Consider the following 25442-nt stretch of genomic DNA (forward strand, 5'->3'; position numbering starts at 1 on the left):
AATGGTGGCCCTCTGGACCACCATTTTTTTTTATATTTCAACAGTTAAAATTATTTTCATACATTTTTGTTATATTTTAATATTACTAGAACAAAAATTATATGCCTATAATAAGTAAAAAATGCATACTTTAAAAATTACTAAAAAAAATTGAAACCAAATTGTCGTCGTATTATAGATATGGTAAAATTATACAACGACAATGTTTTAAATACAATAAAAAAAATGACGCACACCGCCCGACTACTCGGTGTCGTCATCGTCATCCATCACACCATCGTCACCGCCTCCACCGCCGCCACTGCCACTTGCACCGACCCCACTGCCGCTAGCACCGCCCGTCTGCGACCCTTCGGCCCATCCCAACTTCGACCTCAGTCGAATAATGAGGTCGTAGTAGAATCTCTTGGTCTCCGGATCAGTTGACTTCTCGTACAAGGCCAAATTCTCCTGAAGTTGCTTCATCATCTGCACCTCTAGGGTATGAGCCAACGCCGCCCGCAGTGTTGAGGGCACTGCTGTAGAGGTCGCAGCGGAGAACTGAGAGCCGGTTCTAGATTCCCGGATAGCGGCACGCTGGCCCTGCGGACGTGGGCGCCGAGAGAGTCTGGAGGGGGGCTCCTCCTCCGAAGCATCATCGTTCAGGTTGAAGGCGCGTGAGTCACTACTACTGCTGTAGTTGCCGGCGACGCCCAGTCTAGTCCGCTTCGGCCCAGAGACAGGATCTTTGTCGATGAGGGTCCTGAATTTCGGGCAGTCACGCAGAACAAGGTATTCATCCCAGTAGGTAAACTTCGGCCACGATTCAGTATTGTACAACTGATACGACAACGCTCGTACGTCGGCTTCGGTGCGGCCGCTCTCAGCAAGGCGGAGTTGGGTCTCGTATATGTCACTGAACCTCTTCAACGCTTTAGTAATCCTTCCGAACTTCTTCCGGATCTGGCTAGTTGTACGCTCGACGCTCCCATCTAGTTTGAATTCGTTGTACACATCGAGAATGCGATTCCAAAAGCAAACGTCGGTCTGATCCGTACCGATTATAGAATCGGTCGTGACCGCATACCAGGCTCTGGCTACAACAATGAATTCTTCATTGCTATAGTAGGTCGACTGCCGGCCTCCACCGCCATCGCCATCACCATCGCCATCGCCGCCGCCACAGCCGCCGCGTCCGCCTCCGCCTCCGCCGCCTGATTGTGGACTCCACAGGTGGGTTGGAGGGGGGGTCGGACTCGATCTCCACGGTTGGGAAGACGAAAATGCGCCAAATCCCGATTCTCCATAGCCGGGAGAATCATCTCCACCTTGCATTTTGTAGACTTTGAAAATGATAGAGATTGAAACTTTAGGGATTAGAATTGAAAATGATAAAAAAAAAATGGGATGAATATAGTATTTATAAATATAATTTTCGAATTAAAAAAAAAAAAATTTGCCCAAGGGCCGCGGCTCTCGGCCCTTGCAGTGGCGGGCCGAGCCGCGTGCCCAGGAACCTCGGCCTGGCCGAGAGCTCGGCCATCACTCGTCCACACCCCGAGCCGCGTCCACCACTCGGCTCAGTAGTAGGGGGCCGCGCCCTGCCCAAGCCCGGGCCAAGGGCCACGACCCTCCCACTATGGATGCTCTTAGGACTCGATCGATTGATTGAGCTTTGGATTTGTGTAAAAGGTTGATTTTGTGCTAGATTGTACTAAAATTTTGGAGTTCATTTTCTCGATTTTTTTTAGTATGAGAAAGAAGCGTGTTTTTACATTTTTGTATTCGGACTGCTTGTTTTTTTTTTTTTTTTAAATTAAAATTGGTTTCTTAAAGCGTTTAATTTTCTTCTGACAAAAGAAAGCATAAATAATCAAAAGTGATTTTATTCTATACATTCTAAAATAGATGTTATATTTTAAGTGATGACATAAGATTTTGTAAGATATTATTTTTATATATTAAATAAAAAGATAAATATATTTTTATATGATAATAATATAAGAGAAATTTTTTTTGTAAGAAAATGCAGAGTCCTATAAAATTTTTAATGGAACAAATTTAAAAATAAAAGTATGACAGAGTACTAGTTAGTACTATCATTAATGTGATTAGAGACAACACTATTGTTCCATTGAGTGTTGAAATGGATTTACATGATGAGGGGCGCCGACTCACTGATCTTCCTATTACTAGGCCTATGCACATTTCTGAAAAAAATGATATTTTTAATTATATTAAAGGAAAAGTATTTTTAACAGAACAAACTAAATTATGTTTATTTAGTTATTTACTGCTAATGTTTAATACGCAAACAATGCTAAGAAAACATAGCACTGTAGATGCTACGAGGTAATTATAGCGACTAGACAAGAAATATTTTTTCAATAATTTTCAAATTTGCATAGTAACGACAGTAATATTATTTTCCAACCACCTTTATTAGAGCACTTCCAATGGTCTCCCTTATTTCTCCCTAACTCCTGCCACATCAGCGCCACATCAGCACCAAAATTTATCCCCAGTTTTTAGCCAACTTTTAGCCAACTGCTCCAATGGTCTCCTTATTTCTCCCTAACTCCTGCCCATCAGCGCCACATCAGCACCAAAATTTATCCCCAGTTTTTAGCCAACTTTTAGCCAACTGCTCCAATGGTTTCTCCCTTATTTCTCCCTAACTCAACATTTCATTTTTACATCATCATTTTTAATATTATTTAATTTTTCCTACAAATGTGTTTAATAAATAGATTTATAATGAACAATTCATCGTTGTATTAATCATTGGAAAATATAATACAACGAGAAAAAAAAAACTACAAATAAAAAACCATAAAAAACAAGGATTTAAAAAACTAAGAGGGAGGAGCGTCCGGCGGGAGCCCCATCATGATCTTCATATTTTGGATGGTCGACCAGAGGGACTGCTTCTCTTCTGGGGTTCCGCCGCCGGTGAAGTACAGCGTGTACAACTGCGCCAGAGTGGCGGCATTGGAAGAGAACGTGGCTTGTTGTAAGAACGGGGATTCCGACTGGACATCTGACGATGTGCCCTTCCCCTTCCGCCTCCCCTTCGCCTTCTTCGCTCCCACAGGGCGCTCGTGCGGACCATCCTTAGACAAGTCGATGGGGGTCGCGCTTCCCTCACTCTCCCCACCGCTAAGTCGCGTGCGCACCGATTTCCCGTGCAGCGCGCTGTGCATCTCCGTCCGGAATTGGGGAGATCCTTCAGCCTATCATAGATCTCCAATACTTGAAGCCCTTCGACAAGAACTGGCCACTATACATCCGGATGGCCTCATCTCGGACCATGTGCTCGTTCTGGCCACTCGTCATGTTCCTCATCAAGTTAGAATATATACCGTTGAAATGGGCGCAGTCCCTCATGAGGCGCTCCCAATGCCGGCGGATCGCCTCACTGCCATGGTTCTTCATCGAGGCAGTCTTCTTGGTCGTGTACTTCTCCGTAACCTGCGCCCAGAACATGATCTCAGTCCGGTAGTTGCGATACACATCGTCGGCTGGGAGAGAGGGCATGCTGATGGCAGACTGGAAGTACGGAGAAAGTCTGCGTGGCGTAGGAGTCTGCAATGGGGACGGACCCGCACATGGATATTGGCCGGGAGGAGAACCCATCGACAACAACGAGCTCATCCACTGCTCATTTGCTTCATCAGTGTTGGGAATTTGCGAACTCGACTCTTTGCCCTTACCCTTACTTTTTCGAGAATTTTTCCTACTAGAGCTCATAATTTTGAAGATTGAAGATTGAAGATTGAGATAAGAGATTGAAAAATTGAGAGAATTGTGTGTGATGAATGGAGGAGGAAGAGGAAGTATTTATAGTGGTGGAATTATAGATATAGCCGTTTAAAAAAAAAAATTATCGCCGAACATCGCCGAATCGCGCCCACAGTGGGCGGCGATGTTTCGGCGATGGATCGCCGGTTGGCGTTAATTTAACTTTTTCAACTAACTTTTCTTTACCTTTCTTAAAACTCGTGCCCGGTCAAAGTGTGACTCTTAATCGGGGATGGTGGGAGTTATTATTTACCCACCCACATAATTCAATTAATTATAATCTAAAGTCTCAACATTAGATCCATAAACCATAGTAAACTTAATAAAAACCAAATCTTTATTCATACGCCAGTACCCACAACAAATTAGATCAAATTAATCAATTTAAAATTATCTATTACAGTATCTTAGCATATTTCCAATTAGTAAGTATGACCCACAAAACTTAATATTCTAATTCCTGAATATTATTATCTTCAATTTGATCACTATGTTATGAGCTATAGCTATGGGCCTCATAGAAACCTTTTTAGCTATGGGCTTCATTTACTTAAATTATAGCCGTTGTGTGGATTAGCCGTTTATTTAAATAAAGACAGCTGTCACTCACTTTGACTGCACAGTAAAATTTTTGAAAATCGAGCCGTTAGACAGATATGAGATTCAAGAACCGCGCCGCTTCCATCTTCTTCGACGAGTCGGCGAGAGAAGCGCCGCCGGCTCGCCGACAGCCACCGCCACCACCACCGCCATCCCATCCCCCTCGCCATCTCCATCACCCTCTCCACCCCCCTCTCCACCGTTGCAGGCTGCCAGGGGCACTTCTCCTCTGCTGCGCCGCCGCTCATTTCCGCCGCCTGCATCAGCCGGCGCCTCAAGCAGCCGCCTTCACGCTCCCTCCTCCTCTTCTGCACTGCCTGGAGTCGCCGGCCGGCTCACAATCGCGCCCTCCTCCCCACCTCCAAGAGCCCTTCGCCGGCAGACATTTTCATCAACAAGGGATAGGGATTTCTTGATGATGCAGAAAGAGGGGAAGGGGAAAGGGAAGCAGGGTGAGAGTCCGCCTCCACCGTTGCAGCGCCGCCGCCTCCCCATTCCGCCGTCTGCATCAGCCGGCGCCTCAAGCAGCCGCCCTCACGCTCCCTCCTCTGCACTCGCAAGGCTCACAGCGCCCTCCTCCTCACCTCCAAGATCCCGCAGCCGTGCCCCCTCCTCTCGCCGTGCGCCGCCGTCTGCATCTCTCCACCTGCTCAGTGATGAGGAGGAGATGAAAAGGATGAATGATCTTAAGGTCTTATTCAGAGGCAAAGGAATGGCATTAATCCATGAAGGAGTGTGTCAGTTTGGCAAAGTTCTTAGAGTTGAGAAAAGATATGTAACTCAGCTCATGAATCTGCTCAGTGAAGAAGAAGAAGTTGAGGCTGCCACCAAGGGATTGGTTGTAGAGGCCTATGGTTGCCGGAAGAGGAAGGTCTACCATGTCACGATTTCCATAAGAGATCAGTTTCTTGTCTTTGGAGGTGAAGGATGGACTGACCTGATGTTTGTCAACAATGCAGAGGAAAGGATGTATCTTGACATCTATGGTGGCAGAGTAGGTTCCCACCTCAAGTTGGGGGTCTTCAGATTTAGATATACTTAGCTGGGAGTCTCCAAAATCTGTTTGGATGACATTCATATGTTTAGATACAAATTCATATGTTTAGATACAAATTCATATGTTTAGATATTCTTTGATTAGACTGTAAAATGTGAATAAAGAAAGATTTTTGTACACTTTACAATCTGTCTGTTTCTTGTTGGTGTTTTACTCTCACCTTCTGTTTCTTGTTGGTGTTTTACTCTCACCTTTTGTTTACTTGGGGAGGGTGGTGTGGTTGTGTTGATGCTTATTTTGCCTTATGTGGCTGACCTCAAGTCAGTGATAGTAATGATCGAGGCTCTCTCACACAGATGATTTTTGGGCTTATGCTGATAGTCAGGCCATTTGGATGTATTACCTCTTGGTGGCTGCAAGGCCTTAAGAGATCAGGTAGTCAGAGCATTGTGTAGTTCTTACACTCCTCTTAATTATCCTCCTCTGTTTCTTAGTTTAGGTGTCACTAAATCTTATTATCCTCCTCTGTTTCTTAGTTTAGGTGTGTCACCAAATCTTATTATCCTCCTCTGTTTCTTAGTTTAGGTGTGTCACTAAATCTTCTTCTATCTTAAGGGGTTTGCATATGTGGTTGGTGAGATATTTAATGTATTGGTATGAAATAACTACTTCCCATTAGCAACTCAGATTGTATGTAGTAATCAAGATCATGAACATATATTGTACTGCATGTTCATGCTACCTTAAATTTTGCAATGAAACTAACAATGATGATGTTACAGCAAATTGTAAGAATCTTCCCTAATAGGGGCGATTATATATATACCAAGAACCGAATAAACTCTTTAACCTTAAGCCAAAATATATGTATATATATGAGAGACCAAAAAACAAAAAAAGTGGCAATGAAGGTGATCATTGTGGGGTTATGTTATGGTGATAACATATCATCTTCAGAAGCCGATGGACCACTTCGTCCTTGCTCCTCGCCCTCCCTTTCTTCGTTTGTCTAGAAGCTTCCTCCGCAGCCCACAATTGCATTCCGATATGACTATGGAAAATGGTTTTGAGTTGAAGGAGCAGCAGGTTCAAGCCCCGGGCGACCAGCAGCACTTACTGAACGAACGAGCCAATACAGGTGCTGTCGGGACCACAGAAACAGCAGCGATAGAACCAGGAGTTAGAGGGGCACTCAAGGGTCTTGAATAACCGGCATCAATGTCAGTGAGGTCTTATCAGCTTTAATCATCATGGGCTGTATTAGAGGTTTTTCACTCCCACGCACTTGATGACTGGTTAGACTTTCAGTGAGCTTCGGTGTTGCAATCTTCTGCGTATCTGAAACCAATATGACTGATCTGTCCGCTTGGTTCAGCCTGTTAGAAGAAGATTTCTTGCCTGCCACATTAACCTTCGAGTCCATTTTTGTAGGAGCAACAAATGGTATGCTTTTCGAAGGGCTCCTGCACAGAGAAGCTTCCTTATCCTCAGATGCATCGACATCCACACTTCTGGTGACAAACTTCCTAGAGGAGTCAGATTCTTCGTCCTACGACAAAAATGCAGAAAATTAGTTTGTTACAAGTAGGGTGAAAGTGACAGAGTGATCCCTAGACAATTGAGGCTTATTAGAAGTTAAAGAAAGACAGTCAAAAGGATGCACAACTGGTGCAATCAAGAAAAATGCATTATAGCCATGGGATTGACATAACCATAACCACTAGCAACAAGATCTGCTCGTATATAACTATCAGCTTCACACATTTCCATCAATATATCAAAAAATCGAAATGAAAAGAAATACCACCTTGGCCATTTGATGCTCAGCCCCAATTGCCCCCCTATCAGAATGATGAACCACCTAAGAAAGAGATTTAACAGCCTTGGAACTTTGAGATCGATTAACTTTAATCACTGCATCTAGCACAACTTTAGATGGATGAGACACTTCTTCTTTAACCGAACCAGCTTGGTTAGACTTTAATTTGCTTTGGTGGTTCCTCCCCCTATAACGTTGAAGCAAGAAGTTGTCACATTTTCCATAAAATAGGAGTAAATCAGAGTACGTGTAAGGTTATTGATTAACTGCTAGGAGATTTTATATTTTTCAGGTTATGAGAATTTCCTCTGTGGGATACTTATGACAACAGAACTGAGTCAGATGAACAAGTGGACGAGCTATCATCCACGGCAGATGAACTTCTTCCTTCTGTTCCATTTTGCACACTTGAAAGTCCACTAATCCCACTGTTACTGGCTTCTGTTGGAGGATGCATTTCAGAAGTATTGGTGTCCCAATTGACAGGACTCACATCTCTGTCTTCTAAATCTGGTGGTAATATTTCAGGAATACATTCCTCAGAATCAGAAATATCCAAAACATCTTCCACAGCATCAGATTTTTCAAGTAACGACTGGGAGTCGGCAGGTAAAGAGTGTTTTCTCTTGACAAATGACAATGTGAATATCTTGCTCAATTTTGTCTTGTATAATATTGAGAGATTTGTCGTCCTTTCCCTTGTCTTTACTTTTGCGATTATTTCGTTTCTGCTTGGCCTGAAATTTTAGTTGTGGACGGCATTATTAAACTTTCTCATAATTCCAGGCTTTCTGAAACGAAAGAGATATTGCAAAATAGAAAAGGGACATAAAGCGAGAGGGGCAGGGAGTATAAGAATTTAGAGGGCAGACATAGTAATAACAACATCTTCCGTGAAATCTAGAGAAGCAGGTATCAAGGGAAGTGATGCAAAAACTTTGTTGAGAAGATTGCTCTTATCTACTTAATGTATACCAAAAATCTTACACTCTTTAATGGCAGTATCAACAAGTTATCACTCTTACATGCAGGTTTCAAAATCAATGAAGCTTCTTTTTGAATTTTAGGAAGCGTATGTTCTTGAAAGATGTAAATTAAGTGCAAAAAAGAGATACACATGCAACATGAACTCACACCAAGCAAACAGGCGAGGAGTGTGATGATGGTAGCTTTTCGAACAAAGTAAACACTTATCACAGACAGAACAAAATGAATTTACACGGTGCCACCAGGGAATCATATTTGCGAATAATAGATTACCATGACTAACTTCTTAGCTGTAAGTCGAATTACTTTAACCATAGAAGTCTAAAACTGTATCACCCAATGACAGGAACTACTAAAGACTGCAAGGTAAGAAAGATAATTGAAATAAAACCTGTTTCTTTTTAGACTTCTTTTCCTTATCCACTGCTGCACGCTTTGCTCTGTGCTCAATCTCAGCAAGCCAATCCGCCTCCTCTTCCCGTATGAGCTCTTCTTGCATCTTCAGAGAAACAGCCTACAGGTATGCAGCTTCAATTTTACTGCTAGAGCAGCAAAAAACAGCTAAGATTCGATACAATATGATAATGTTGACAAAATTGAACACATGTAACATGCATAAACATTAGATATAAACACCATACATTATACATATACGTGTGTGTGTCTGAACAATGCAAGAGAGGTGTGACAGTAAAAATAATCCTTACGTTATATGTTTTCAGCATGAAGCTGAAAGAAGCAAAAAAATAATTAGAAAATTAAGTAGGACCCAAATGCGAATTGCTAATGGCATTTTTAAAGTAAACAAAAGGGTTGATCATAGTTTGCTTGTGTCTCCAAGTTTCAGCGTTTTCCAAAAGATATGTCCAACTAAAAATGTTCCCAACTTAAGTTTCATAGTCTTCAATAGCTTATAAGCTCCTCAAAAAATAAGTTCCCCAACTCCATCTTATTACTTCATGATCTTATAAGCAACAATTAATTTGCAAAATTAACTCTAGTAGTACGATTTTTTTTAGTTTATGCTCAATTATATCTCTCCAACTTAAAAGTTCAATCATCTAGTAGGATGGTGTGGTTTGTGTTGAGGGTGGAGTTAAACCCTTTATCTGTGATCCATCGACTAAGGGAAGAGAGATGTTTACGATACCTGTCATAAAGTCGAGCAGCCTCTTCCTGGGAGCCTACAGTTCCTAAATGGATCTGTTCTTGTCAACTTTAATGGCAGCTTGCCATTTCAAATTCTTGAAATAGACACCTCTCATGATGCATGGTTCTTGGTTTTCGACGTGCTTCCTTCTGTGTCTCTTTCTTCGTTTAACCTCAGCTAGAATGAAACCAGTAAGCAACAAAGAATCAAAGAAACTCACTGCTGAATCAGTCAGAACAACATACTATGAACTCTATCAATGGGGGGTTAGATAGGAGCTAACATATCATCTTCAGAAGCCGATGTACCACTGCGTCTGTGCTCCTCGCCCTCCTAGTCGTTGTCTAGAAGCATCCTCCGCGGCCCAGTCCCGCCATGTCTCTGGTTTTCTGGCAATTCATGGGTTTGAATCAGAGGCGTGTGTCATGTAGTGAGTGGCGTGAGGTCTCAAAGAATTCGGGAAAAACTTACTCTTGTTGGTGATGGCTAAGAATTCATCCCAGTTGAATTTCCTCAGCTCCTGCTTTTCTTCCTCAGACAGTTCAAAGTTGGGATCTCTTCCGCACATGAATGTGGCCCTGCACATTTTTAGAGTCGAATGAAATGTAGAGCAATATTGCCACTCCGTAAACCAAATATGGTATATATACACATGTGTCATCTTTGCTCATCAATCTAACATGAGAAAGTACACTGACTACCTAAAACGAGCATGAGATTGGACTGTTTCTCTAAGGTTTAACGACCAAGGGAAATCAAGTTGATACAAGAATAATAATGGAGAGATTAGGACTGATGCTGTTGGGATGATGGAGACGGAGGGGAGATAGATGTTTATGATACCTGTCATAAAGTCGAGCGGCCTCTTCCTGGGAGCCTACAGTTCCTAAATGGATCTGTTTCTTGTCAACTTTAATGGTAGCTTGCCATTTCAAATTCTTGAAATAGACGCCTCTCATGATGCATGGTTCTTGGTTTTCGACATGCTTCCTTCTGTGTCTCTTTCTTCGTTTCACCTCAGCTAGAATGAAACCACTGAGCAAGAAAGAATCGAAGAAACTGAATACTGAATCAGTTGAACATATTTGGGTGAACTCATCAGAAATACAAAGTTCAGATTGAGTAGACATGTATTACTATTGATCTTTAAAGCAACAAAGTCCAAGGAGCTTTGCTGCTACATTTGATACGGCATGGATATACGACGAGACCAACTCAATACTGAATCAGTTGAACAAATTTGGGTGAATTCATCACAAAAGCAAAGTTCAAATTGAGTGGACTTATGTTAAGATAGATCTTCAAATCAACAAAGTTCAAGGAGCTTTGCTGCTACATTTGGTTAGATGTGTATATACGTGATAGCCATTATAATGCGTGGCTCGGTCATAATTTGAGATAATTTCATCTTTTTCTGGAGCTACTCCTATTCACTATGGGCTATAAACGGACCGATGGAAAATATAAGAGGAAATTAAGCACATTTTTTAGAGTAGAATGAACGTCGAGCAATATTTGCCACACAAATGTTCCCGAATATGGTTTATATGCTCACGAGCTGAATGTGTTTTAGAGGGTTTTCAACTTGAGAAAGTGCGCGACTGCCTAGAACGAGCATGAAGTTAAACCCTTTATCTCTGATCCATCGACTAAGGGAAGAGAGATGTTTACAATACCTGTCATAAAGTCGAGCAGCCTCTTCTTGAGAGCCCACAGTTCCTAAATGGATCTGTTTGTTGTCAGCTTTAATTGCAGCTTGCCATTTCAAATTCTTGAAATAAACACCTCTCATGATGCATGGTTCTTGGTTTTCGACATGCATCCTTCTGTGTCTCTTTCTTCGTTTAACCTCTGCTAGAATGAAACCAGTAAGCAAGAATGAATCATAGAAACTCCCTACTAAATCCCTCGAACATATTTGGGTGAATTCATCAGAAAAGCAAAATCTAGAACATATTTGGGTGAACAAATGAAACCAATACTTTAATTTACATAGAGATAATTCTACTTGAACCAAAGCTGATAAGAGTACTCGACCAGACCTAAGATGGAGGCACAAAGAATGAAAACAGACCAGGAAAAGGCTGAAGTGATGCACTCGAAGCAGCAGATATGTTTGACGAACCAGGGCCGGTTTCCAAGCTGGTTCCTGGACAATGATAGAAATCGATGTCAACAAATATACATAAGAATGAATTTGCAACGACGAAAACAATGAGATAATCGAGAATTTATATTCCAGCATTTATCCATCAACTCTATTCAGATGTTTAAAGAAGAATGAATCAATATTAACAGCGATGCCCACGACAAGGGCAGAGTTACAAGAAACATTCAAAAGTGTTGAGATGCGAAAATTTGATGGAGTTAAATGAGTAAAACAATCATCTATATGTGATACATTATTTAGTGGAGTAGATGATATAATACGAAGATTAGAACAACCCTCTATCTGTACATGATGATTATTTTGTAAAGCCAATCAAGTAACAATGTAAAAGACGAGCATTGAGAACCACACGAACATAATCAAATATGCAGAATTACCAGATATCTCAACATAATGAACATAATAGTTAACTAACGTGTGAATAGCTCAAAATGTCAGCATAAAGAATTTTCACAGCAAATATCTCAACATAATGTATAGCACCTCAAATCTCACAACCCGAAACCAAAAGTCATTAACATAAATACACAAACAATACAGGGCATGCCTAAGTTCTGCACCTGAGATTTTGACATCACATTACTTTGAGCATATATATATCCAAGAAACTAAATACTATCAAACAGATACACTTTGGCCATAACACTTCAACTCTCACCCATAGAAATTTGGAACATCTATCTGAACAAAGAGACATCCTCCATTAACATCTGATTTTAAGAAAACTACAAGCTAAAAGCTTTAAGAAAAAATCAAGACCCTAACCAGCCCTGCCCAAAAGATTAAAAATGTGGTGAGGAATAACACTGAATTTTCCATAACAATAGACCAGCACCCAATACCACCAACCCATCACCCTAAACAGAAAAAGAATTTCACTGAATCTACATAATTACCCAAAAAAATACAATCTTTAAACTCCCACAACCCACAAATCGAGAAGCTAAACCCACAACAAAACAGGTCTGGAAAAAAAACACAAACTTGACAGACGTAAGTTACTTCTTCTCAGCTCACATTTAGAGATTGGATTTTTTTCACCTAGTTTTGATCGAAAAACCATGACTTGTTTTTCTGAATGTTGTTTTATGTATGTCGGGTCGGATCTGCACCGGTTCCGGGTCGGAGGGTACGCTATAATCATAGGAAATACTAATAAAATCAATGTTTCACTATTTTGGCCGCCGCTCTCTGTCTCTCTCTCTCTCCCTCCCAAATTCAAGTTTAGTACTCTCTCTCTCTTTCAAATTCAAGCTCTCTCTCTCCCAAATTCAAGTTTAGTCCTCTCTCCCAAAGTCAAGCTCTCTCTACCAGATTCAAGCTCTCTCTCTTGCCCGCCCGCTCGCCCAAGGTAATCTCCTCTCGTTTGTTACCTTATCTACCGTACACTTAATTCCAAGATCCAATTTTTTATGACAATCACTTCTGGTTTTGAATTATAGAAGAGCTTAATTGTTACTACTAAGGTAGGTATAAGGTTTTTTAGTCAGAATTATGGATGCCCCACTCCCACTCCCAATCTCTCTGTGTTTTTTATGTTAAATTTTTTGTGGGCAATATTAATTCTATGATAAAATTAACTTAATTATATTGGGCGATTAGGAATCTCTTTGTGAAATCATAAGTCCTATTTATATAAGGCAATTCACAAATCCTATTTGATGAGTATAAGGCAAGTCATAAATCTTATAAATAGAACACCAATTCCATAGGAGAGCCCGAATTCGAGGGGGTGTGAATATAGTGTAGAGAATAAACAGACAATCGAAATTTGCAAAAGAGATAGTAAAAAAGAGAGGTGGTGTGAATTTGCTGGAGAGAAGTGGTGTGCAGTTTATACAGAAAGAAACAATTTCATATGTGTAGTGTTACAACTATAATTCATGGCTTTCATTTTTTTTGGTGTGTAATCTCTGGCATGCTTATTATTCTTTAGGTTCAAAGTTAGAATATGATCTCCAAAGACTCAATCCATCAAAGAATGAAGAAAGATTTATTTAAATACCTACCATCAGAGATTCTCACCGATATCTTGTTGAGACTCCCTCTTGAAAACGTTGCAACTTGCAAATGCGTTTGCAAACCGTGGCTCGATCTCATTGAGAGTAACTATTTTTTCAAGTCCCATTTTTCTAAATCCGTCCCCGCCCTTGTGGTCTCGATGCCGACTACAAATTCAAATTGGTTCAATGTTTTCAAATTGGAAGAGAAGCCCAAGCGCAAGCCGAATCTAATCACGAAGTTTGATTTCCCCCAAGCATCAACAATACAAGGTTCTTCCAATGGTTTGCTTCTTCTAAAAAATCCTTTTCGTGATCATCTTTATGTATGTAATCCTATCACCCGTGAATTTGTTGAGCTCCGGGGCCGTCTTACTCGCCCTCGAGAAGATTGTTATGGAATTGGAGTGAGCAGAATAAGCGGACAACATAAGGTTGTATATCTTAACCCTAACTATGACGGATGTCATGTATACACTCTTGAATCGGGATCTTCGTGGAGACGCGTTAAAGGTGTTATCCCCTCGTTTAATTGTTGTTACAGCTCTGTTGCTGCATTTGCTAGTGGCAATCTCCACTGGTTTGTTTCAAATGGAAGGGAGATTCCTTATATTTGCTGCTTTGATCTTGAGAAAGAATGTTTCACCACATTCTCTCCACCACTCGAATGTCTCAAGAGACCTATTTTTAACAAGGGAATGTTGTTTACTTTGGGGGATTGTCTGTGTTTTTGTGATGACGAACCAAAATATTACTGTGACTATGATCATGTTATCTGGTTGTTGAAGGAATATGAAGAAGTCGAGAAATGTTGGTGCGAGGTACATGTCAACATCAGGCAACCACCTCTTTTAGAGGTCCTCATCAAACATCCTTATTATGGTCATGGTTTACACAAACGTCTTCAGCCTATCAATGTTTACGAGAATGGAGACATGTTGATGTTATGGAATGAGAAGCACTTTCTATACTACTCTAAAAAGAAGAAAAGCCTTACAAAAATTGGTTTGTTTGGTAAGATGGGTGATGATTCTTTGTGTATTAATTCCATTCTTCTCACTCCAAGTTTCCTCTCACTCAAAAGACACTATGGTATGAAGAATGTAATATCATTTTAGTTAGTCCTTTTTTTAATCCTCATCACGGACTTGTAATTTACTTATGCTGACTTTTTTATTTATTTAACTATATTATTAATGGATTGTTTAGTTAAAGAAATTTTCTCTTTATTTAGTTTGTAGTATATGGGTTGTAGTTTTGTTTATATATTTATTTTTCTTCATTGTCATTTTAGTTTACCCTATGGCCTATATTCCTAATCTTTCCTTTCATTGGGGTTGTAATTTAATGTTTTCATTTGGCCATTATTAATTGTGCTGATCTATATATTAGAAATTTATTACCAAAAACGACTTTAAGTTGCTGCAATTTGTATTTTGTCATCTTAGTTAGACTAGTTAACTAAGTAATAGTACTTCAAAAAAGATACTTCAAAACACCATCTTGACGCCAAGACTAAGCCTAAATTCAAATATGAGGTTAACTAAGCTAGCTAAGAAGGGGACGAATTAGAAACAGCAAAACCCGGTGCAATTTTGAATAGTAACAAAGTTGAGAATCAAGATTCCTCCTTAATTTTGCTACATCAACAAGATTACTATACCAGTTTTCAACTTTTGTTTGAATACAAACATGTAAAAGTGATGCCTATTTAGATTTAAAAAAAAATGAAATGTTACGATATTGCAACTACATCAAGATTACTGTGCCAGCTTTAAGGCTCTGATTTTGCTATTGTGGAAGCCGTTTTGCTATCTGCTATCGTGTTTCTGCTGTTTACTATGAAGACATAGTTGATCATTGTAGCTTGTTCAAAACTGCACTAATCCTGAGGTCTTCTGACATCACTTCGTAGCTGTCATAGAAATCTAAAATCTCCATGGCAATGCTTTGCACCTGCCAAATATAGCATGGCAGTGAGACAAATCAAAACTATTTGTAAGAACAAATTTGGTTGGTTTTGATTTTGCAAGTAGCTTGGATAGGATGGCCTACCACGTTCATGTCAACATGAAGCTCTTCAAACCAAGCCGTGATTTCTTTATCATGACGCTTGCAGGCTAACGCGATCAAGTGAGGAGGATGAACAAGAATCAGATCCATCTTGTTCTGTCAAATCACTCACGCCAGCATCTTTAAGCAACCTGAAAATCGCAAGGTGACTATTAGGATACCGAGCATGAGAAGATTTGGAAATGATTTAGCAGTTTTCATGTAAAAATTGGTTCCCAATAATATAAACTTACTTAGTCAGTGATCGATAAGGATGGAATACAAGTAAATAATAGTTGAGAGCTTCTAAGATTGTCATTTCCATCTTGTGTATCTCTTTAAAGTACTTCTCATCTTCTGCAAAAGCTTACTCTTGCCAGTTATCACTCAAACAAAGAACATAACTGAATCTAACAGGAAATCTACATCAGGATATGTTTAGTTAGATCTTTCGTGATGTGAATAGCAAGAAGTCTGGAATGCACACTGCTTTCTTCGGCTTTAGCTGCCAAGTATAAGCAGGTCGCCGCAACCAGGCGGAGATTATATTCCGTCATACTTCTGAAACCAAAATAGCTTCTCGTTCGCTTCTCCTAAATGAACTGATACAATAACCAATTTGCTTAAGTTCTATCACAGAAAAGTGAGAATATCAAGCAAAAATCAATTATCACCTTATAGAGGCATCGTACCTGGTATAGAGACGCCTCATGAATGTGATGGCCATAGCTACGACCCTGAGAAGTTAAATTAACAAAAAGGATCTATCAAATGGATGGAAGTGCGAAAAAAATGCAGCAATGTAATCATGCAGAAGCACTTCAATGGAAAATTAATGAGGGTGCATCAGTGTTCTAAAATGGAGAGTACAAAGAACCCCGGCTACAAACAGAACATTACTTCCCATTGGAACAGTATAGAAGCTAGCCCTAAAGGGATGCGAGTAAAAGCTAAGGATAAAAAACTTGTTATGCTATACCATTTCAGTTTTCCATTAACACACATAAATATTTTCTTCGTCCATAGAAAGCAAAATAAGTGATGTACCAAAGGGCTCAATGCCTGCGATAATATGATATATCAGACACAAATTGGAGCTAAGGTTTGCAAACTTGAATGCCCCGGAGAGAAGAAACACACCATTTAACATTTTAACCTAACAATCAAAAACCGCAAACCTCAAACATAAGCTATTTCAGTTTTTCCGTCAACACAGTCCATAGAAAGCAAAAGTCGTGACGTACCAAAAGACTCAATGGCTATGATAATATGATATATATCACACACAAATTGCAGCTAAGAGCATAAGCATTCGCCTTATACATCTAACAATCAAGAACCGCAAACCTCAAACATAAGCCATTTCAGTTTTTTCATTAACACAAAATCCATCGAAAGCCGAGTTAAATGGGAAGGTAACGATTACATAGTTTGTTCTGTCAAATTACTCACGCCAGCATCCTGAAGAAACCTGAAAATCGCAAGGTGTCTATTAGAATGCAGAACATGAGAAGTTTCAGAAATGATTTAGTAGTTCTCATGTAAAAATTGGTTCCCAAGAATATGAACGTACTGAGTCATTGATCAATAAGGATGGAATACAAGTAAATAATAGTTGAGGGCTTCCAAGATTTCCATTTCCATCTTGTGTATCTCTTTAAAGTACTTCACATCACCTGCAAAACCTTTCTCTAGCCCATTATCACTCAAAATAAAGAACATAACTGCACCTAGTGGGAAATCTACATCGGAATATGTTTACTTGGATCTTCCGTGATTTGAAAAGCAACAAGTTTGGCATGCACTGTGCTTTCTTCGGCTTTAGCTGCTAAGTACAAGCAGGTCGAAGCAACCAGGTACAGGTCATATTCTGTCATACTTTTCCTGAAACCAAAAGAAGTATCCAATTTGCTCAAGTTCTACTTACCATATAAGAGTGAGAATATCAAGTGAAAATCAATTATCACCACATAGAGACATTGTACCTGGTATAGAGACGTCTCATGTATGTAATGGCCGTAGCTGCGACCCTGAGAAGTTAAATTAACATGAAGGATCTATCGAAGGGATGGAAGCGCGAAAAAAATGCAGCAATATAATCATGCAGAAGCATCTAAACGGAAAGGTTATGAGGAACACAGGTGCATCGGTGTTCTAAAATGGAAAATACAAAGAGCCCGGTTACAAACAGAACATTACTTTCCATTGGAAGAATATACTTAGAAGCTAGTCCTAAAGGGATGCGAGTTCCGGAGAGAAGAAACACACTATTTAACCTTACAATCAAGAACTGCGAACGTCAAACATAAGCCATTTCAGTTTTTCCACTAACATAGTCCATAGAAAGCAAAAGAGGTGATGTACGTAAACGCTCAATGGCTATGATAATATGATATATATCACACAAAAATTGCAGCTAAGAGCATAAACATTTTCCCTACACATCTAACTATCAAGAATCGCGAAACTCAAACTTAAGCCACTTCTGTTTTTCTATTAACACAAACTCAATTTAAGCAAATGAGGTGAAATTTGATGAGCTTGCAATCTTCAGCAGTGATTTCCCTTTCCTTGTCCAATTGATGCACCACATTCACCTCTGCGGCGTCGAGAAGCTGCTTGCTGTTATTCCACAATCAAATCCAGAAAATAATTGGTGAGGAATCAGACAAATTAATTGTACTTTTAAAAAACCAGAAATAAAAAGAAAGCGGAAAAGCAGCTTGAAGACTTACTAGTGAGACGAAATCCAGAAATTGGCAGCCATGGAATTGAATTATGAGCTTCAAATACTCCCTCCACAAACGTTATAAATGAGGGAAATTCTACGCATTTAAGCTGTGTCTAAATTTTCTTTTTTAATTTATTTTATTATTATACGGAGTTGAAATTAATCGTGGCATGACATGACATGACATGTTATAAAACGTACTCATAGTAGATATCTTTTTAAAATGTTTTTTACATAAAACTAGAAGTAAATCATTGAGCTGATGCAACTATTACATAGTTTAGGACAAAATTGAGAAGTTGAGAAACTTGGATATATGATCAGATATGTGATCTTTCCGTCCTTTTTCTTCAGAAACATAGTGTGATCAGAGTTACTCTGTTGGTAATCATACTTCTTCATTACATTTGTAAATCTTCCAGACTATGTCCTCGGAGATTGTTTCAACTCATATAAGGTTCGCTTCAACTGACACACCTTTCCTTGAAACTCTTTGGTGAACCCTGGTGGTGGCTCCATGTACACCAATTTTGGCAATTCTCCATGCAGGAAGGCATTTGTAACATCGAACTGATGAAGTGGCCAGTCCTTTTTAGCAGCGATGGAAAATAGAACTCTCATAGTGTTGATCTTCGCCACTGGTGAGAAGGTCTCTGCATAATCAACTCTGTAGGTCAGGGTGTACCCTTTTGCTACTAACCGGGCTTTGTAGCGATCTATGGAACCATCAGGCCTCCTCTTGATGGTGAAGACCCATCTACATCCCACTGTTCGAACTCCTTTAGGTAGCTTGTTTTTTACCCATGTATTATTCTTCTGCAGAGTCGTGGTGGACCGTACCCGATTTCCCTAGATGACAAACCGGCGATTTCGCCGTTGACTCCTACGGCCGGCTGGAGGGATGACGACATAATGCGCCGCCGTGCTGCTTCTCTCTACAACCAGCCGTAGGCCGTCTCCACCGATGGGATTGGTTCTGCGTTGAGGCCATCTCCAACCATTTACACCAAACTCAAACTCATTTTTGAGTTTGGGTCACACCAAAAAGTAGTTTTACTCCAATCATTTACTCCAAACTCAAACCCAAAAGAATATTCCATATTTATATTCTTTTTATACCTTTTCAATTATACCTACATATTTACTTAAATTACATATTAATCCCATAATATTTTATCAATAATTTATGTAACTTAAATAATTATTTTTTTTATTAATATATTTATGTATTAAATATATTTTATATTAAAAAATTACACTACTTTTAAAATTAAATACACTAAACTTGCAATAATAAAATTCAAAATATAAATTGAAACTCATTTAAATATATCGCAATTGCATAAAACATATCACGATAAACATAAAAAATAGCTAAAATTCAAGACTCGAAATTTGTGTATTGTTCCCACAAATGATCAACTAGCGTATTTTGAAGTTCCAGATAAGCACTTTTATTTCTTATTGTGTCATATCAAGTCATATACTCTTGAAATAATAACAAGATTTTTTCTGCAATATTCATTCCTATTTAGTTATTATTTGTAAAAAAACATAATTTATTATAATATAGTCAGCTTGCTAATTTCTATTTAATTATTTTGATTAGAAAAATATATGTAAATTCCATGAACAAATTGTGTCTAAATTATGTGGCTGATAGTTTGAATCAATTATCAAGTACTACTGTACTAGTACACAAATTGACAGTATACAAATTGGCCGCCGGCTGATTCAACTATCAAAATAATAATAAGGACTATTATGCAATATTTAAAACTTTTTTGCAGTAGATACTCAATTTTGGTGTTCACTTCAAATTTGGTGTTGTTTGATTAAAAAACCCAAAAATGGGTATGAGTATGGAGTATGGTTGGAGCACATTTTTACACCAAAAATGGGATTTGGTGTATGGTTGGAGGTGGTCCGAGAATATCTCTTCGAATCGGGTCATACTCTAAGAACTTGAATAGACGCTTGATATTGGAATAACTCGGTATTGGTTAATTCCTTAAATCAAAATGGTAAACTGAATTGTTGGTATCTTTGAATCATAATTGTTTTCAATTTTAATTTCTTTCATGTTAAACTAAAATGAGTTAGGAAGCAAACAGATACATAGAAAATATATAAATTTAAAATATTAAAGCTATTCCAAAAGTTAAGAGTTTAACAAGAAAACTAGCAATTTGGAATGTCGAGTAAATTAAGCTAAGGTATTTAAATAAAAAGATATTTAATATTAATTTTTAAAATATTAAGTGGACAAGTTAGGAATATGTAATTATTTTCTAATAGAATTTGCCTGTAAAATTCTAAAAAATAAGAATTTAATAATATTAAAATTAAAAATTAAAGTATTAAAATTAAATATGTAGCTTCAAATATAAAATAAAAGAGTTAAAAATATGTGATTTTTTTTATATCAAGGTTCAACTATAGCGTCCCAAAAAATAATAATTTAATGAATTTAAAATTTTAAAAAATAAAGATAAAACATGAAAGTTTATGAAAATATTTAAAATAATATTATATATTCAATTAGGATTACAATAACATATCTCAAATTCTAATTTGTTAAATCATATCGTGAATCGAGCTTGAACTCTAATATTTTATGAAAAAAGTTAAAATATTTACTATATATAACTTTAAAACACTATATTATTTACATGAGTTATGAACATATGGTTTTTTTTTTTTATCGATGTTCGACTGTAATGTTTCAAAAATTGAGAATTTATAGAAATTAATCTTTTGAAAGGTAACATATTCAAATTAGAACTACGAAATTTTTAAAAAATTAAAACTGGAAACTCAATTTAGGGTATTGAATTTTAGTTTGTTGCATATTATAGTAAATTGAACTAAGAAACCTAATACTCCACTTTATAAAAAAAGAAAGAAATTTTAAATACTACAGTCTATATTTATAATACTAATAGATGAGTTAAGAACATATTTTTTATTGAGGTTCAACATAACGTTGTAAAAACTAAGAAGTTGAAGAAATGAAAATTTTAAAAATAAAGAGTTAAAATTGAAGTTCGTAAATTCAAACAGTAAACTCCATTAGTATCAATACTAGTTTTCCACCCGCGCGATGTGCGGTTCCATGTATATATAAGTATTTTTAACTGAAAAAAGTTTTTTAATTCCATATAAAGTAGGTGGAGAATAAAATAAGAGATAGATTTACTAAAGAGGAAAATGACTCATTTATAGTGGGACATCCCGCCCAAAAAGAGAATATGATTCGCTTATCTTAAGACGAATGGAATATGTTACTTTGAAACACATTAATTTTGGACATCCCGCCCAAAATTCATATTTTTTTATCCTCTATAAATTGATTTGCAGCTTTATGTACTCCATTGGTTGACATCCATTTATCATCATCATTCATATTTTTTTATGAGCTATATATAAATGTAGTTTCTTTAAAATAATTTTATTGACTAATGGTTTAAGAAATATAAATGCAATTTTGAAAAAACAATTAAAAAGATCATTATAAGTTTCTTGCTAATCTGTAATCTATAATTTATAATATATCTATATGTGATCTATAATTAATAATCTATAATTTATGAACATATAAAGCAACAGTTATTTTCGGAGAAAGTTTTGGGAGAAAATCAAAAAGACTTTCCACCAATTTGCAAAAAAGAATTGTATGATTTTTTTCAATTGTATTTTAACTGCATTTATATTTCTTAAAACCATTAATATGAAGTATGTAGAATTGAAAATATGCAAAAATGTATTCAACCATGTGTTTTAATCCTTTTTATGTCATTAACCAATGGTTTATTTCTATCTCACATGTTAAAAAATCTATAAAGATTGTCTCAATGTATACATTTGCCTTTTATTTAGGTTTTGTGCAAAACTTCTTAAAGAAGCTATATAATTAATATAACTTTTGGACTTTTTTATTATCTTTGATTGATTGTAAATCATTCAATCAATCAAGCTTTTATTTCTTATAATGGATAATTTACTTTTTGCATCATATATGTATAAGAGAATCCTAAAGAATGATTATAATATTTTAAGATATGCTTTATGTTCATCCAACTCAACTATACCTTTTTTATGATTTATTAGTGCCTATTCAACCACACCATTATATATTTATTTTTATTATTTTTTTATAATAATATTATTACATGAAATATTTATCATTGAATTGATAAAAAAATACCATAAATAATAAACTAAAAATTATAAAATAAATAATAAACAACATAATAATTGAAATGCGAAATTGAAAATACATTATTGGTCCTCAAAACATACTATGAAAATTAGTAATATTAATTGTGAACAACAAATAAAACTACAACCAAAGAAGAAGAATTATATGGGGAGAATAGAGGAGTATTTTTTTAATAAAAAAAATATAGCAAATGCGGTCTCTATTTATAGATGATGAAAAATTATGAATTTTGGTATAATTTTTATTATTGTTTAATATAATAAATAAAAGATAAATGGAAATTTAAAAAAGTATTTATCAAGAGATTGTGCCATTTGTTATATTAATTTATTGATTTATTTATTGATTATTGGTTTATGGAGTAGCATCTTGTTAATCACATCAATAACACATCTTCTTATTTTGTATGTGTATTGTTCAATAACAACCTATCATGTCATGCATCTTAAATTAAATTTCTATAATACATGCTAAAAGATTTATACAATTTACTCAAAAAAATTCCTAAAACTGAGTAGGAAAACAAAAATTATCACAACTTTGACTTTTATATATGTATATATAGATAGATGTATAGAGTACATCAGCTCTTGATTCATCATTCTGGGATTTCAGAATAAAAAGCACATATATTATTCTGAGAACGGGGAGTATATGCTTATATTTTCATGTACTGAATGATTTATGGTAAATTGATATATAGTGCATGCTAATATTTTAGAACTATATATTTTATTCTGAAGTACTTATGCAACAAATTCATAATTACTAATGCAATCACATCATTGAGTAACTTTTGGGAAAATAAATATGATATGATTGCATGCATCATGCAAAATCTAAATTTGTATTGATCGATACATGCAAACATATTAAATTTGAGACTATAAAATTTATTAATGAGTAACAGCAAATGCAAAGTAAGTTTTCAATACACATGCTTATAAATTCAAATTAATAAACATTAAATAAAACCAAATTTATGAATATTAAAATAAATATATCCGAATTTATGAATAGAAATTTTGACAATAGAAAATGTGACTAACTTGTGTCATTTACTAAAATAATATTTTTTTTTTCCCAAAAACTTGTCAATCAGCATTTAATGCATTTGGGGATTGATAAGTAATTACACTTTGCAAAAACATCATTCACTAATTAATGTTCCTGCTCTCAAATCAAATCATCTTTCAATAAAGCTAAATAAATATTCCATTCCATATGGTATAATTTATTTTATCAATGAAAAGTTGAAAAATCAGTCAATCAGTAATTAATGCAATTGATGGCACAAAACACTTAATTTTCTTTTCAATTTACTCAATATATAAATCTCAACACGGGTAAGTGGATATAATATGATTAGATCATTCAGTTGTGATATATATACAAATTCTGAAATAGAATTTCATAGCAGGCTAGCAGCAGATTATGCTACTCATTGAATAAATCATAATTTTCTTCTACAGACTGCTGGCTTAAAGACAACTGTGTAAATGATGCTCTTCTTTTCGATCATGTGAATGATGCCAAGAAGCTTTCTGTGAGAACAAACTACCTGGAAAACTCTGAAGAATATAAATTGTTAATATAGGATATAATATCATTTTTATATTGTAGGTAGGATGAAATATGTAAGTGGAGTAATAGATAGAAAAAAAAAGTAAAAGCAAGACAATAAATAAATTAACTAATAATATAATTATCAAACAAAAAATAAATGTCACGACCACATACTGGTGGTAGTGAGTGCATCTATACATGACTAAATAGCACTTTAGAAATAATGAAATGGGATAAACATGATTGATAAATTGAATATGGGACATTAGTCTCATAGGCGAAAGTGAATCAAGGCCAATATATAAGTCAGAGTGTGGTCTAGGTTCATAAGTTCCTAGTACAAAATCCTAATGCAGCGGAAAAGTCCAAGACAAAGTAGTATGTATGGAGACATACTACCTTGGGCTACCTATCTACTTATTTAAGGATCGTTCCCAACACCTTCGCCTTCTCGTCCACGTTCAACCTGCACATTTGAAAATAACATGCAGGGCTGAGTATTTGATATACTCAGTGAGCACATTGCCAAAAATAGTTCTATTTTTAATTGTCAAGCCACAGCTGAGTGATCGCGGGGTTTTTGTTAAAAAGGCCCGAGTCACTAAATACTTTTTCTTTCATAAAGATTTTGATTGCGCAATCTCGTAACATAGATATACCATATCTGAACATTGTGTGAACCGGGAATGTGGCCACATTCCACGACGGTCACTGGACCGGCCAACTCCTATGTTAGCTCACGGTCCCCTTATGTGTACACTAGTCCGAGTAGGGTTTGCGGCCCTACTGGGACCCGAATTCGATTTAACTTAAATTGGCATAGCCAAGCAGATAGGTAATCATAAAACAAAACATGGCATGACAACATACTTGAGCAAAGATTCACATTTTCATACTGAAATCACGTTTTGAAAGAAATGCCCACCTCAAAGAAAAATCTCAATCCGTAGGTTCTTTAACTTGGCCTTAGACGACGTGTGAAGACGTCCCTTTAGGAAATAAAATAATACTTAATTAGATTTTGAGATATCCATTAAGCTTAAACATGGATGCATCCTAAGTGCGTGGTCATTTTATTCCTTTTCCTTAATTCATAAAAAGTCCTTGAGCACTAAATAAATCTTGCGGTTTAGTTTGGTGTGGAGGTCTACCAATTATTCGGTTACCGAAAGAGCGTTACCTCATATATATTTTATTCAAGCACTAAAATAGGCTCGAGGTCTATTCATCATTTCGTACCATAAATTATTCGAGCGCTAATACTAAAGTCCGGGAATTAAATTTATCATCGTGGAAACAAAATAGCGGACCCTTACTTAACCTCAATTATTTGATTGAGCAACATAGGTGGGCTCATGATTTAATTAG

General features: G+C 36.8%; 3 protein-coding genes and 2 pseudogenes across 5 annotated transcripts; 1 reads left to right on the forward strand and 4 right to left on the reverse strand.

Moving 5' to 3' along the window:
* Positions 1-243: 243 nt before the first annotated feature.
* On the reverse strand, positions 244-1314 carry LOC125190045. Its single transcript, XM_048087245.1, has one exon. The coding sequence runs from the start codon at positions 1312-1314 to the stop codon at positions 244-246; it is 1071 nt and encodes a 356-aa protein (XP_047943202.1).
* A 4819-nt stretch (positions 1315-6133) lies between these two features.
* LOC125190046 lies at positions 6134-9144 on the reverse strand (annotated as a pseudogene).
* LOC125188113 (AP2-like ethylene-responsive transcription factor BBM2) lies at positions 8322-12647 on the reverse strand. The gene is made up of 8 exons (XM_048084856.1): positions 12506-12647; positions 11408-11482; positions 11010-11184; positions 10177-10392; positions 9805-9911; positions 9617-9722; positions 9334-9510; positions 8322-8722 (listed from the first exon to the last, which is right to left on the reverse strand). Exons 1-6 carry the CDS (start codon positions 12645-12647, stop codon positions 9667-9669), a joined length of 771 nt encoding a protein of 256 aa, XP_047940813.1. The 3' UTR covers positions 8322-8722; positions 9334-9510; positions 9617-9666.
* Positions 12648-12717: 70 nt separating this feature from the next.
* LOC125188111 (F-box protein At5g49610-like) lies at positions 12718-15837 on the forward strand. 3 transcript variants are annotated; one of them, XR_007170695.1, is made up of 3 exons: positions 12718-12854; positions 13440-13937; positions 14048-14721. XR_007170695.1 is itself a non-coding variant. In XM_048084855.1 (3 exons), the coding sequence occupies exons 2-3, from the start codon at positions 13455-13457 to the stop codon at positions 15625-15627; spliced, it is 1068 nt and encodes a 355-aa protein (XP_047940812.1). In that variant the 5' UTR covers positions 12718-12854; positions 13440-13454; the 3' UTR covers positions 15628-15837. The 3 variants fall into 3 exon arrangements, 2 of the variants coding, with proteins under 2 accessions (XP_047940812.1, XP_047940811.1); XM_048084855.1 differs by adding an exon at positions 15623-15837 and having other exon boundaries at positions 13440-14517; XM_048084854.1 differs by having other exon boundaries at positions 13440-14721.
* A 195-nt stretch (positions 15838-16032) lies between these two features.
* On the reverse strand, positions 16033-17702 carry LOC125190048 (annotated as a pseudogene).
* Positions 17703-25442: the final 7740 nt, after the last annotated feature.

This window comes from Salvia hispanica, chromosome 5 (genome assembly GCF_023119035.1).
Source record: "Salvia hispanica cultivar TCC Black 2014 chromosome 5, UniMelb_Shisp_WGS_1.0, whole genome shotgun sequence".
In the NCBI taxonomy this organism is placed as follows: domain Eukaryota; kingdom Viridiplantae; phylum Streptophyta; class Magnoliopsida; order Lamiales; family Lamiaceae; genus Salvia; species Salvia hispanica.

What these genes read in the sequence shown, in the direction of transcription:
- LOC125188111 (XM_048084854.1), top strand. Translation starts at nt 13,455, where the DNA reads ATGATCTCCAAAGACTCAATCCATCAAAGAATGAAGAAAGATTTATTT.
- LOC125190045 (XM_048087245.1), bottom strand. Translation starts at nt 1,314, where the DNA reads ATGCAAGGTGGAGATGATTCTCCCGGCTATGGAGAATCGGGATTTGGC.
- LOC125188113 (XM_048084856.1), bottom strand. Translation starts at nt 12,647, where the DNA reads ATGATTATAGCGTACCCTCCGACCCGGAACCGGTGCAGATCCGACCCG. An exon ending in ATCACTTCAGCCTTTTCCTG is followed by an intron (nt 11,185 to 11,407) that starts GTCTGTTTTCAT and finishes TCATTCTAGCAG; the next exon opens with AGGTTAAACGAAGAAAGAGA. An exon ending in GCTGCTCGACTTTATGACAG is followed by an intron (nt 10,393 to 11,009) that starts GTATTGTAAACA and finishes TTCAGTATTCAG; the next exon opens with TTTCTTCGATTCTTTCTTGC.